Genomic DNA, 12,456 nt, shown 5'->3' on the forward strand with positions numbered 1-12,456 from the left:
GCATGACCCATAAACTGTAATTTCTAATCTTGTAGCTAATTTGTTGGTCCTGCAAAGGCAGACTGGTCCCCAGGCAAGAAGGGAGTCTTTTTGGGAAATGGCTATTATCAATTTTGTTTCAGAGTCAAACCATGAACTGAATTCCTTCCCAAAGTTAGTTCGGCCTATGCCCAGGAATGAACAAGGGCAGCTTACAGGTTAGAAGCAAGATGGAGTCAGTTAGGTCTGATTTCTTTCATTGTCATAATTTCCTCAGTTATAATTTTGCAAAGGCGGTTTCAGTATTGCTACAAAAGTTCATGACCACAAGGAGAAACTCACTCACCATTACTTATTGTGTGTCGCTCTTATAAAACAAGCTTAGAATGGACTTTGGATTTCAGAAGACACCTGTAGATTTCCCTGACATCTCAAAGCAGGGATGAATAGTGTAAGATTCTCCCTGGCCTGTAATCCCAGCACTTTGGGAGGCCGAGGCGGGCGGATCACGAGGTCAGGAGATCGAGACCATCCTGGCTAACACGGTGAAACCCCGTCTCTACTAAAAATACAAAAAATTAGCCGGGCATGGTAGTGGGCGCCTGTAGTCCCAGCTACTCGGGAGGCTGAGGCAGGAGAATGGCGTGAACCCGGGAGGTGGAGCTTGCAGTGAGCCGAGATCGCGCCACTGCACTCCAGCCTGGGCGACAAAGCAAGACTCCGTCTCAAAAAAAAAAAAAAAAAAAAAAAAAAGATTCTCCCTGGGACCTGAAAGCTTAAGGAGATGAACAACTCATCCCTTCTCAGGCCCAGTCCCAAGGCACATGGCTACTTGTACCAGCAGTGTGCACCAGCAAGATAGCAGAAGCAGGAAGAGAGCTGGCCGGAAAATACGTACCCCTGAAGATTGAGAAAGAGGCCATCCAGGTACAACAGAGCAATTATGTCAGACTAGGACACTTCCTGTTTACAGGAGACTATAAAACCTTTGTCCCATCCTCACTTGGGGCTGATGCCATTTTAGGCCTCAGCCCACCTGCACCCAGGCGCTCATCAAAACAGCATGTTGCTCCTCACCACCTCATCTTGTCTGTTGGTGCGCTCTCAGGGTTCGAACCGATACAAGAACCTTACATCTGGTGCTGAAACCCGGGAGGGGTTCTGGTCCACGTCCCCTGTGAACCTACCCCTCCACCCCAGACAGCAGGCCACAGCAGCCAGACAAAGGAAGCTCCTCGATCTCCAGTTGCCTCTCTGTGCATGCACATTGGTCACTGATCTTGCTTACTGGTAAGTTTCCTCAGGGGCCCAGTGAACAGGGAAAATCCACACGGCCTCTCTTAGTTTCTCTGGTCCGAATATCCAGTGTTGGTCCAAGAAGGCGCCAGCATGTGCCAGGCACTCGCTGATCATCTGGTCTTAGGGGGATGCCTCTAAGCCATTTGATCGTGTTCCAGGAACGAAAACGGCAGCGGTGACAATTGCTCCTTTTATCATCTCCCTCCAGGATGGTCTCCGTTTTCCCTGTTCTCCTGAGCCTACCCTCTGTTATGGGAAACTCCGGTCCTCCATTCCAAACAACAGCCCTCTAGGCTGCTTCATAAAAAACCTGCAAACCTTAGGCCTCAAGCAAGATATTTGCTCTAAGTACCTGTCTTTTTTGCAATACAGCCTGGCCACAGTACAAATTAAATAATGGGTCCAAATGGCCTGCAAATAGAACATTCAACTTTACAATTTTAACTGACTTAAGCAATTATTGCCGACGACTGGAAAAATGGGAAGAAATTCATTATGTCCAGGCCTTTTTGCACTCAGATCACAACCCAACCTCTGCAATTCTTGCTTACCTGTTCAAATCCTTCCCCTCCATTCTCACCGCCCTGATCGCCTTTCTCCTCCCGACCCTACCTCTTTTTTCTCGTTTGATCCAACTGACTGCTATCCACCCCTCCCAACCCCTACCTTTTCCTCTCAACCATCTTTTTCAACCCCCCAAGCCTCCTCGTTGTCTTCTCAGCTGCCATCTTCCCAGCTGCCATCTTCCCAGTCAGCTGTATCCACTTCTTTTCCTACCCCATCCCCTCCTCGGGACAATTCTAGTATTGCCTGTACCCATTCTCCTCCCCCACTGCCCTCTCCTAAAGCTTGTAAACTCATCCCGCCACCTTACGCCCCTGCCTATCCTCCACTGCCTGTTAACCCTCCTTCCCCCTTCAAACCCTCAGAACGAACCATTTATCTTAAACCTTCGGTTCATCTCCCAATCCACCCCCGATATTCGGCGCAAGCTTCAGAAGCTTGATGACGGCCCTCAAACCTCACAAGACCTTCTTAATTTAGCCTTCATAGTCTTTAACAATCGTGATAGGGAAAGTAAAAGGCAAAAACAGGCGGAGTTTCAAATGCTTGCCTCCGCCATCAGGGGCCCTGCAGGCCCACGGGTCCGCAGCTCCACACGGAAGCCTCCTAGCAACCTACCTCCACCTGGCACCTTTTCAAGGGCGGCAATGAAGGCCACTGATCCAGACAATGCCCAAATCCAGGTAAGCCCACCAGGCCATGCCCCCTCTGCAGAGGACCCCACTGGAAATTGGACTGTGAGCGGCCCCTGCAAGGGCGGCCCCATCACTTCCTAAGCCGGCCAAAACCTCCTACTTGGATCTCATTGGCCTTGCCGCTGAAGATTGACGGTGCCCTGGAACGGATGCCCCGGCAACTACCATCGCTTCATCCGAGCCAAGGGTAACCCTGATGGTGGCAGGTAGGCCAGTATGTTTTTTTAAATTAATACCGGGCAAACTACTCTGCTTTACCTAATTTTTCAGGACACACCCAGTCCTCCCTTTTCTCTGTTGTGGGAATTGACAGGCAAGTCTCCAAACCCTGAGCCACCCCTCCACTTTTCTGCTCCCTGCACACCTTTTCCTTCAGTCACCCTTTCTTAGTCCTGCCCTCATGCCAGAGACATCCTTTCAAAACTCCACACTACTCTCCACTTGCACATTCCCCATATTACCCAGTGCATCAACCCAGACCCCTCGGGGCATCTAACTTTCTTCTCCTCCTCCAACCTGCCACCTTAAAACATGCAACTTTACCTTATCCCCCATCCGTAGTTAACCCCGCTGTTTAGAATATTTCCACACCTTCAGTCGCAGAACACCACACCCCCGTCCGCATTACCCTTAAAGAGTCCACCCAGTTCCTATCACAGAAGCAGTATCCCATCCCCCAAGCAGCTCTCATAGGCCTAAAGCCTATCATTTCTCGCCTCCTCACCAGTCACCTACTCCACCCAACAAACTCTCCTTTTAACACACCAGTTCTACCTGTTTAAAAGCCAGATGGAACTTATCACTTAGTCCAGGACCTCAGGCTCATTGACCAAGCTGTACTCCCAGTATGTCCAGTAGCTCCTAACCCATATACTTTACTTTCTGCAATTCCCTCCAATACCACCCATTTTCCTGTTCTAAACCTAAAGGATGCTTTTTTCCACAATTCCTTTACACCCTGATTCCCAAAACCTCTTTGCCTTTACGTGGGAAAACCCCGACACCCACCTTTCATATCAGCTCAACTGGTGCGTACTACCTCAAGGTTTCAGAGACAGCCCCCATCTTTTTGGACAGGCCCTTGCTCATGACCTCTGTACCTTATCCCTAAAACCGTCCACTCTCCTTCAATGTGTTAATGATCTGCTCCTGTGTAGCCCCTCTCAAAGAGACTGCAACGCCCATGCTATCTCTCTCTTTTAAACTTCTTGGCAGAACGGAGGTATCGCGTCTCCCCTAAGAAAGCACAAATATGAGCCCCCTTAGTCACTTATCTAGACCTGGCTCTTACCCCATGAACCCAAGGGCTCACAACCGACCACATATCCCTCCTCCAGTCCCTCCCAACTCTGCAAACTAAGCAAGAAATTCTCTTTCCTAGGACTAGTGGGATATTTTAGGCTCTGGGTTCCCTCCTTTGCTCTACTTGCCAAACCATTATACCAAGACACTAAAGGCCCTCTCCATGAGCCTTCAAACCCTGCATAGCCTATTACCCAACCTTTCCATCTACTCCAGAAGGCTCTCGTCTCAGCCCCCGTCCTCACTCTCCCAGACCTCACAAACCTTTCTCCCTCGATACCGACGAACGTGTAGAGTTGCACTAGGTGTTCTAACCCAGTCTAAGAGACCCACCCTCCAGGTTATCACCTACCTCTCCAAACAGCTTGAAGCCACAGTTCTCAGATGGCCTGCCTGCCTCCAAGCACTGGAGGCAGCTGCTGTCTTCATCCTTGAAAGCCTAAAACTATCTCTCCATGCCAACCTAACAGTTTATTCAACCCATAATATCAAAGACATGCTAGCTCACCACAGTGTACTAAGTCTCATCTCTGCCCCACGGCTCTTCCAACTGTATGCTCTGTTCATAGAAACCCCCCAAATCACCATGCTAACCAGCTCTCATCTAAACCCTGCCATGCTCTTTCCTGAAGCTACAACCACCCAAGACCCTACACACTTCTGTGTGAACACTGTTCAAACCTTTCTTACACCTTTTCCAAACCTAACAGCCCAACCCCTTCCAGATGCCTCCTTTGCTTGGTTTGTAGATGGCAGCTCCTTCCTATGTCAAGGATGCCGGCATGCTGGCTATGATATAGTGTCACCCCCTCACACACACTACTGAAGCCAATCCGCTCCCCCTAGGCACCACCTCCCAAAAAGCTGAACGCATTGCTCTCACTCAAGATCTCACTCTAGTAGCCAGACAACAAATTAACATATATTCAGATTCTCATTATGTGTTCCATATGGTACACTCACACTCGTCTATATGGAAAGAACAAGGTTTTTTAACTGCAAAAAACACTCCTGTCATAAATGGCTCTCTCATCAGCAAGCTCCTTCAAGCTGCCAGACTCCCGCAGAAAGCTGCCTTCATTCATTGCAGGGGCCACCAAGCCCCGGACAATCCTATATCGGCTGGAAATGCGCTAGCAGATCAGGTAGCCAAACAAGTAGCCCTGCAACCCATGCAAGGCCAGTTTCTGTCCCTGTCCTTGTTCTCTCCTCTTTACTCCTCAGAAGAAAAGGAGGACTTCTGAGCCCAAAACCTTCAAAAGCAAGGACCATGGTATGTCAAGGAAAGGCACTTCATTCTTCCTCACTCTCAAAGCCTTCCTCATCTCCAAAGCCTCCCCAGCGCTTTCCATGTTGGTTACAAATTCTCTTGCAACTTCTCCACCCTGTTCTCACTTGTCCTCACCTTTCCAGCTATGTTCAAGAAATTACCCAGTCCTGCTCTATCTGCCACTCAGTGTCACCCCAGGGCTCCCTCCGGCCACCGCCTTTTCCTACCCACCAAGCCCGGGGCCAGGTACCCAGGCAAGATTGGCAAGTAAACTTCACTCACATGCCGCCCAATAAACAGCTCCGCTATCTTCTAGTCTTGGTCTGTACCTTCTCCAGGTAAGCAGAAGTGTTCCCAACAACTTCAGAAGGTGCAAATGTCACACAAACTCTCATCATGCATATAATTCCCCATTTCGGCCTCCCAACATCCATCCAGTCCGATACAGGCCCACCTTAATCAGCCAAATTATCCAAGGCGTCTCTACATCCTTAAGAATAAAGTAGGTTCTCCACACACCCTACAGGCCTCAATCTTCAGGCAAAGTTGAAAAAATTAACTCTGTCCTTAAAGCCCAACTCACCAAGCTGGCTCTAAAAACCCAGCAGTCGTGGACAAAAAAAATCTCCCTTTTGCCCTCATAAGGCTCTGCGCAACACCAAAAGCACCCTCTTTTTATAGTCCCTTTGCAATCATGTATGGCTGAACTTTTGTCTTGGGGCCTCCACCCTTACCAGACTCTGAGCCCTTCAGGAATTACCTTCCCTCCTTAATCCAGACAGGGTCTTTCATTTGTGAAGCAGCAAATGAGGCCATGCCTCTCCCTGTCCACACCGCCTTGTCCTCTCAACATAACTGTCTTGCAGGCACAGATGTGTTTCCAGACAATCCAGATGATGCTCCTGATACAACGACATGGTGGATACCAGCCCGTCTCTCAAGAATACCCAAAAAATTAAGGTTTTCTTTTTCCAAGGTGCTCACGCCACCCCTATGTCACGCCTGAAGTAGTTATTGAGAAAGCCATCCCTTTTCCCTTTTCTATAACCAAATAGACAGGAATGTAAGATTCTCCCCGGGGCCTGAAAGCTTAAGGAAATGAAAAACTCTTCCCTTCTCAGGCCCAGTCCCAAGGCTCAAGGCTACTTGTGCCAGCAGGGTGCACCAGCAAGATAGCAGAAGCAGGAAGAGAGCCGGCCGGAAGACACATACCCCTGAAGATCCAGAAAGAGGCCATCCAGTTACAACTTAGCAATTACGTCAGACTAGGACACTTCCTGTTTACAGGAGACAGCAGTTACAGCTAACTAAGAGTTATCTTCTCCTATGCAAAGAAAACATATTTACAATACTGTCATTGCATTTATAAATGTATTCTCTAAAAACAACAACACACAAATGATTTTGTCCAATTTACACCTAACTATACGTGTTTAGTAGAATAACAATTTTAATTTTTAATATTTTACTTTCTGTTCTCCTATCATTTTCCCCTAATAAATTAAGAAATATAATTTGAGTACAATTAAAAATGAACAAACAATAGTTCATCCAATTCATTTGGTTAATTCATCTTTTTGTGCTTTTAGGTCAATTTGCTATCTTCAGTGCTGCAATGTATTACAAAGGTTTATGTTGTGGAACTTTGTTAATACCAAATGCTGTATCTCAAAGTAGCTAACTGAAAACTTCTATAGACTGGACTTCAAATATTTTTGCATCAGCCAAACTGTGGAATTTACACAACTCAGAAAAAGCAGACATACCTGACATTTTGCTGATTTAACAAAAGAAGAAAATAGTATTTTCAAAAGCTTAGCCCTTCTACTAAATGACTGAAGCCATTCTTCAAGGGGGGATGAAAGGGGTAGGGAGCCCTCATTAGGGTAGTATTTTGCCTGAACTCAAAGGGTACAATTTCTATCTTATTTATGTCTTTCCCCCCAATATAACCACTGTTTCCAACTTATTGGTTGTCCTTCAAAAAATCGTCAATCCATGTATAAGCACAGACATTTTAAACATACCACACTCTCCCTTTAATACAAACGGAGACATAATATGCATCGTGCTTACCATCTTGCACACTGCATTAATATTTTATTAATAAACACACACAAAAGTGTATATAAAGCATTAATTTAGAGATAATAACTGTAACATAAACTACAATGCATTAACTACCCAGTTTAACAAATAGAATACTGCCAACACATATACCCCTTGCAAATAAAAGGGTAACCTTCCTCTCTTTACCGTTAACACAAAAGCTAGATTTTATTGCATTCACTTCTTGATTTTCTTCTTTACTTTACCATCTATATATATTAACTAAATTCTATAATTAAGCCTTTTCTGTTTTTGAATTTTATTAAAACTATTCTTTGGTGTAACTTTTTTTAGTGAGAAATTATGTATTTTAGATTAAAGTATATTGTATGCAGCTATAGTTAATTTTCTTTGCTATATGGTATTCCATTATAAAAACAGAACACAGTTTATTTACTCATTCTCTTGTTTGATAGTTGAATGATTTCTGGAATAATGTCACAGCTTCAAGGTTTTGTTGGTATTCTTAATTTCAAAATTATAAAAGTTTATGTTTTATAGTGTTTTATATCTTTTAATATTTAATCATTTAATTGGTAATACAAGTATATTTATATAAAAAGGAAGGTAGGGATCAAACTTTATTTTTTTGCAAATGGCTAGACCTTTCAGCTTCAGAATGAGGGATTAAAGCTAATTAGATTTTTGGATGACATGATAAAGCAGCAATGACAATTTGGGGATCTTTTAAGATTACTGCATACTGGGAAGTGTGGTAAATTTCATGTGATTTCTTTTTTCTTTTGAAAAACCTGGCAATATTTATTTAAGAAGTGAAGATGTCATTTATTTGACCCAGGAATTGATACTTACGTGTAGTATATAATACTGGTCTGTACTTTTTTATATATATATTTTTTTTTTGAGACCGAGTCTCCCTCTGTTGCCTGGGCTAGAGTGCAGAGGAGCGATCTCGGCTCATTGCAACCTCCGCTTCCCAGGTTCAAGCAATTCTCCTGCCTCAGCCTCCCGAGTAGCTGGGATTACAAGCATCCACTGCCATACCCAGCTAATTTTTGTATTTTCAGTAGATACGGGGTTTCACCATGTTGCCCAGGCTGGTCTTGAACTCCTGGGCTCAAGTGATCCACCCGCCTCAGCCTCCCAAAGTGCTGGGATTACAGGCATGAGCCACCACACCCAGTGGAGATCTTTTTATATTTGTATGTGTGTCATACATATGATATTTTTATAACTACATGTTATATAATTATATGTAAACATAATGCATATTACATACCTTATTTATGTGCACTACTCACTCATACATTTTCTAACACAAATATATTTCTTTTTTTTTCTTTTTTTTTTTTTTTTGAGACAGAGTCTCGCTCTGTCACTCAGGCTGGAGTGCAGTGGCGCGATCTCGGCTCACTGCAACCTCTGCCTCCCGGGTTCAAGAGATCCTCCTGCCTCAGCCTCCCAACTACGTTTGTTTTTGCACACATATACTGGAGAAAAAATATCCAGTAATGGAATTTCTGGGTCAGATAAATGACATCTTCACTTCTTAAGTAAATACTGCCACCTTTTTCTAAAGAAAAAAAGTAATCTCATGAAATTTACCACACTTCTCAGTATGTGGTAACCTTAAAAGATCCCCAAGTTGTCATTGCTACTTTATCACGTCATCCAAAAATCTAATTAGTTTCATGCCTGTAATCCCAGCACTTTGGGAGGCCAAGGCGGGAGAACCACGAGGTCAGGAGTTCAAGACCAGCCTGGCCAATACGGTGAAACCCCATCTCTCCTAAAAATACATAAAGTAGCCGGGTGTGGTGGCACGCACCTGTAGTCCCAGCTGTTCGGGAGGCTGAGGCAGGAGAATCACTTGAATCCGGGAGGTGGAGGTTGCAGTGAGCCAAGACTGTGCCATTGTACTCCAGCCTGGTGACAGAGTGAGACTCTGTCAAAAAGAAAAATAAAAAAATCTAATTAGCTTTAATCCATCATTCTGAAGCTGAAAGATGTAGCCATTTGGAAAAAAATAAAGTTTGATCCCTACCTTTCTTTTAATTTAATTTATATGTAATTTTATATATATATATATACACATATATATATACACACACATATATACACATATATACACACATATAAATATATATATACATACACACATAGAGATAGATAGATAGATAGATAGATAGATAGATAGATAGATAGACAGACACTTTTTTTTTTTTTTTTTGTGGCAGAGTCTTGCATTGTCACCCAGGCTGGAGTGCAGTGGTGTGACCTCAGCTCACTGCAACCTCCACCTCCCAGGCTCAAGTAATTCTCCCGTCTCAGTCTCCTGAGTAGCTGGGACCACAGGTGCCTGCCACCACACTCGACTAATTTTTTATATTTTCAGTAGAGACAGGGTTTCACCATATTGGCCAGGATGGTCTCAAACTCCTGACCTTGTGATCCACCTGCCTCAGCCTCCCAAAGTGCTGGGATTACAGGCGTGAGCCACTGCGCCCGGCCCCTACCTTCCTTTTTTTATAAATATATTTATATACGAATTAAAGAATTAAATATTAAAAGGTATAAAACATAAATGTTTATAATTTTGAAGTTGAGAATACCAACAAACCCTTGAGGTTATGAATTTCATTTTTTTTCCCATCACAAGATTTTATCATCAGAGGTATAAATTTCAAAACCAAGTATATGTGACCACATAAAAATTTAAAACTTCTGGGTGGGTATGGTAGCTTATCCCTGTAATCCCAACTACGCCGGAGGCTGAGGTGGGAGAATCACTTGAGGCCAGGAGTTTAAGACCAGCCTGGGCAACACAGCAAGACCTCCTCTCTTAAAAAAACAACAACAATAATAATAAATAAAACTTCTATGCTGACAAATAAATGAAATAAAAACAACATAAAATCAAAAGAGAACAAATCAGAAAAAATATGTTATAGATAAGCAGCTAATACCTGCAATGTCAAAATGTAAGATTTGTATACGCAAAATAACTTTTGTTTCAGTTTCAATGAAAAGATACAGGCAGGCCATGCTGAAAAGTCCAGCCATGTGTCTAGAGGGCTGGGGCTTTGAGCTATGTGATATCAACCCAAACTCCAAACCTCAAGGGAGAAGAGGAGAGCTGGAGACAGTTCAGTCACATGGCCCATGGTTCAATCACCCATGCCTATATAATGAAACCCCAGTAAAAATTCTGGACAGTGAAACTTGGTTGAACTTCCTGGTTGGTAAACACATCAATGTGCAAGGAGGGTGACATGCTCTGATCCCATGGGGACAGAACACAGAAGCTCTGCATGCAGGACCCTCCTGGACCTTGACATATGAGTCTCTTTTTTTGGCTGTTCCTAATTTATATCCTTTATAATAACACTGTAATCATAAGTATAGTATTCTCCTGAGTTCTATGAGTAGTTCTAGTAAATTATTGAACCTGAGGGGGTGGCTTAAACACCCAAATTTGTAACCAGCTGGTCAGAAGCACGGGTGGCCTGAGAATCCTGGGGTTATGCCTGGTGTAGGAAGTTAGGGGAGTTTTGTGCAGGACTATGCATAGAGTGTGTGTGCGTGTGTGTGTGTGTGTGGTGTTTGAATTGCACTGCAACACTTATTGCCTGTTACCATAGAATCCACACTCCTAACTAAATATCTTCATTTATCTCCAATCTTCTCTTATCTACTGAAGGACACTGATTCATCAATTCTCTCCTTTCCTGTATCATCAAAATCTTGCTCACCACTGCAGGATCCAGCATAAAAATGCTATTATTTCTCCTATCTTATTAACAAACTTTCCTGGACACCACTTTCCCACCAGATACCAACCTCTTTCTTTGTTCCTATATGCAGAAAAATTTCTCAAATGAGTTGCCTATACTAGCTGCTCTTCCTACTCTCTCTTAGATCCATTCCAACCATCAATGACATCCACATTACTAAATCTGGTGATTTACTTATTTTCATCTGATTTCATGAATAAAATTTCATACAATTGATCACACTCTCCTCCTCTTCCCTCATATCTGGTTTTTCTTTTGCCACAGAGTCACTCTTTCTTAGTCTCCTTGATTGTTTCCTCCTGTATACCTCAACTCTCCAATGTTGGCATACCTCAGGGCACAATGTTTTCTCTTCTTCTCTATTCACTTATTTTGTAATCTTAATCAATCTTATGGCTTTAAAAGCATATGTTGATTATGACATTCCATACAGACATGATCAAGCACGAATCCCAGTACCACCAGGTGAACAAAGCAGACCAGATTAGTACTGCAAAATCTGGAACCTAAGTTCCAGGAAAGGGAGCCCAAAATATTATAGTAGGCTACTGCCTACAAGTTAAACATGACGACATCCTCCCAAACTAGAAGACTTAAATAGGATATCATTTCCTAATATTTAAAATGTTCAAGATATAATACAAATTCCATTGTCATGACAAGAACCAGGAAAATAACTTTACTACAGTTTGGATATTTGACCCTCCAAACCTCCTGTTGAAATCTGACCCCCAGTGTTGGAGGGAAGGCCTAGTGGGAGGTGTTTGGGTCATGGGGACAGATCCCTCACGAAAGGCTTGAGGCTGTCCTTGTGGTAATGAGTGAGTTCTCACTCTATTAGTTCCCTTGAGAGCTGGTTGTCAAAAAGAGCCTGCCACCTCCCTCCCCTCTCTCTTGGCGTGTGATCTCTGCACATGCTGGCTCCCTTTTGCCTTCTGCCACAAGTGGAAGCAGCTTGAGGCCCGCACCAGAAGCAGATGCTGTGCCGTGCTTCACAGTATGTACAGCCTGCAGAACCATGAACCAAAAGAAAATTCTTTCCTTTATAAATTACCCAGCCTCTAGTATTCCTTTATAGCAACAGTGGTCCCCAAACTTTCTGGCACCAGGGACCAGTTTCATGGCAGACCATTTTTCCACAGATGGTGGCGGGGGTGGGGGGCGGGATGGCAGCTTGGGGATGAAACTGTTCCACTTTAGATCATCAGACATTAGATCTCATAAGGAGCATGCAACCTAGATCCCTCACATGTGCAGTTCACAGTAGGGCTCGTGCTCCTTTGAGAATCTAATGCCACCTCTGATCTGACAGGAGGTGGAGCTCAGGCAGTAATGCCCACTCACCAACTGCTCACCTCCTACTGTGCAGCCCAGTTCCTAACAGGCCACAAACCAGTACCAGTCCGTGGCCCAGGGGTTGAGGACCCCTGCTTTCTAGCAACACAAATGGACTAAGACAAACTTGAATTTTAAAAAGGCTATG

The 12,456-nt window shown here is 43.9% G+C and overlaps 1 protein-coding gene across 3 annotated transcripts in view; it reads right to left on the bottom strand.

Moving 5' to 3' along the window:
• Window positions 1-12,456, bottom strand: part of COX16 (cytochrome c oxidase assembly factor COX16) — a 34,859-nt gene that overhangs the window by 19,075 nt on the left and 3,328 nt on the right. Inside the window, exon 2 of one of the 3 annotated variants that reach the window (XM_019009903.4) lies at window positions 9,008-9,124. The exons of the other annotated variants lie outside the window; for them this stretch is intronic. Within the exon in view, the coding sequence (XP_018865448.3) occupies window positions 9,008-9,124 (117 nt within the window). The remainder of the gene's footprint in view (window positions 1-9,007; window positions 9,125-12,456) is intronic. 3 annotated transcript variants of the gene reach the window in all.

This window comes from Gorilla gorilla, chromosome 15, assembly GCF_029281585.2.
Source record: "Gorilla gorilla gorilla isolate KB3781 chromosome 15, NHGRI_mGorGor1-v2.1_pri, whole genome shotgun sequence".
Lineage (NCBI taxonomy): Eukaryota > Metazoa > Chordata > Mammalia > Primates > Hominidae > Gorilla > Gorilla gorilla.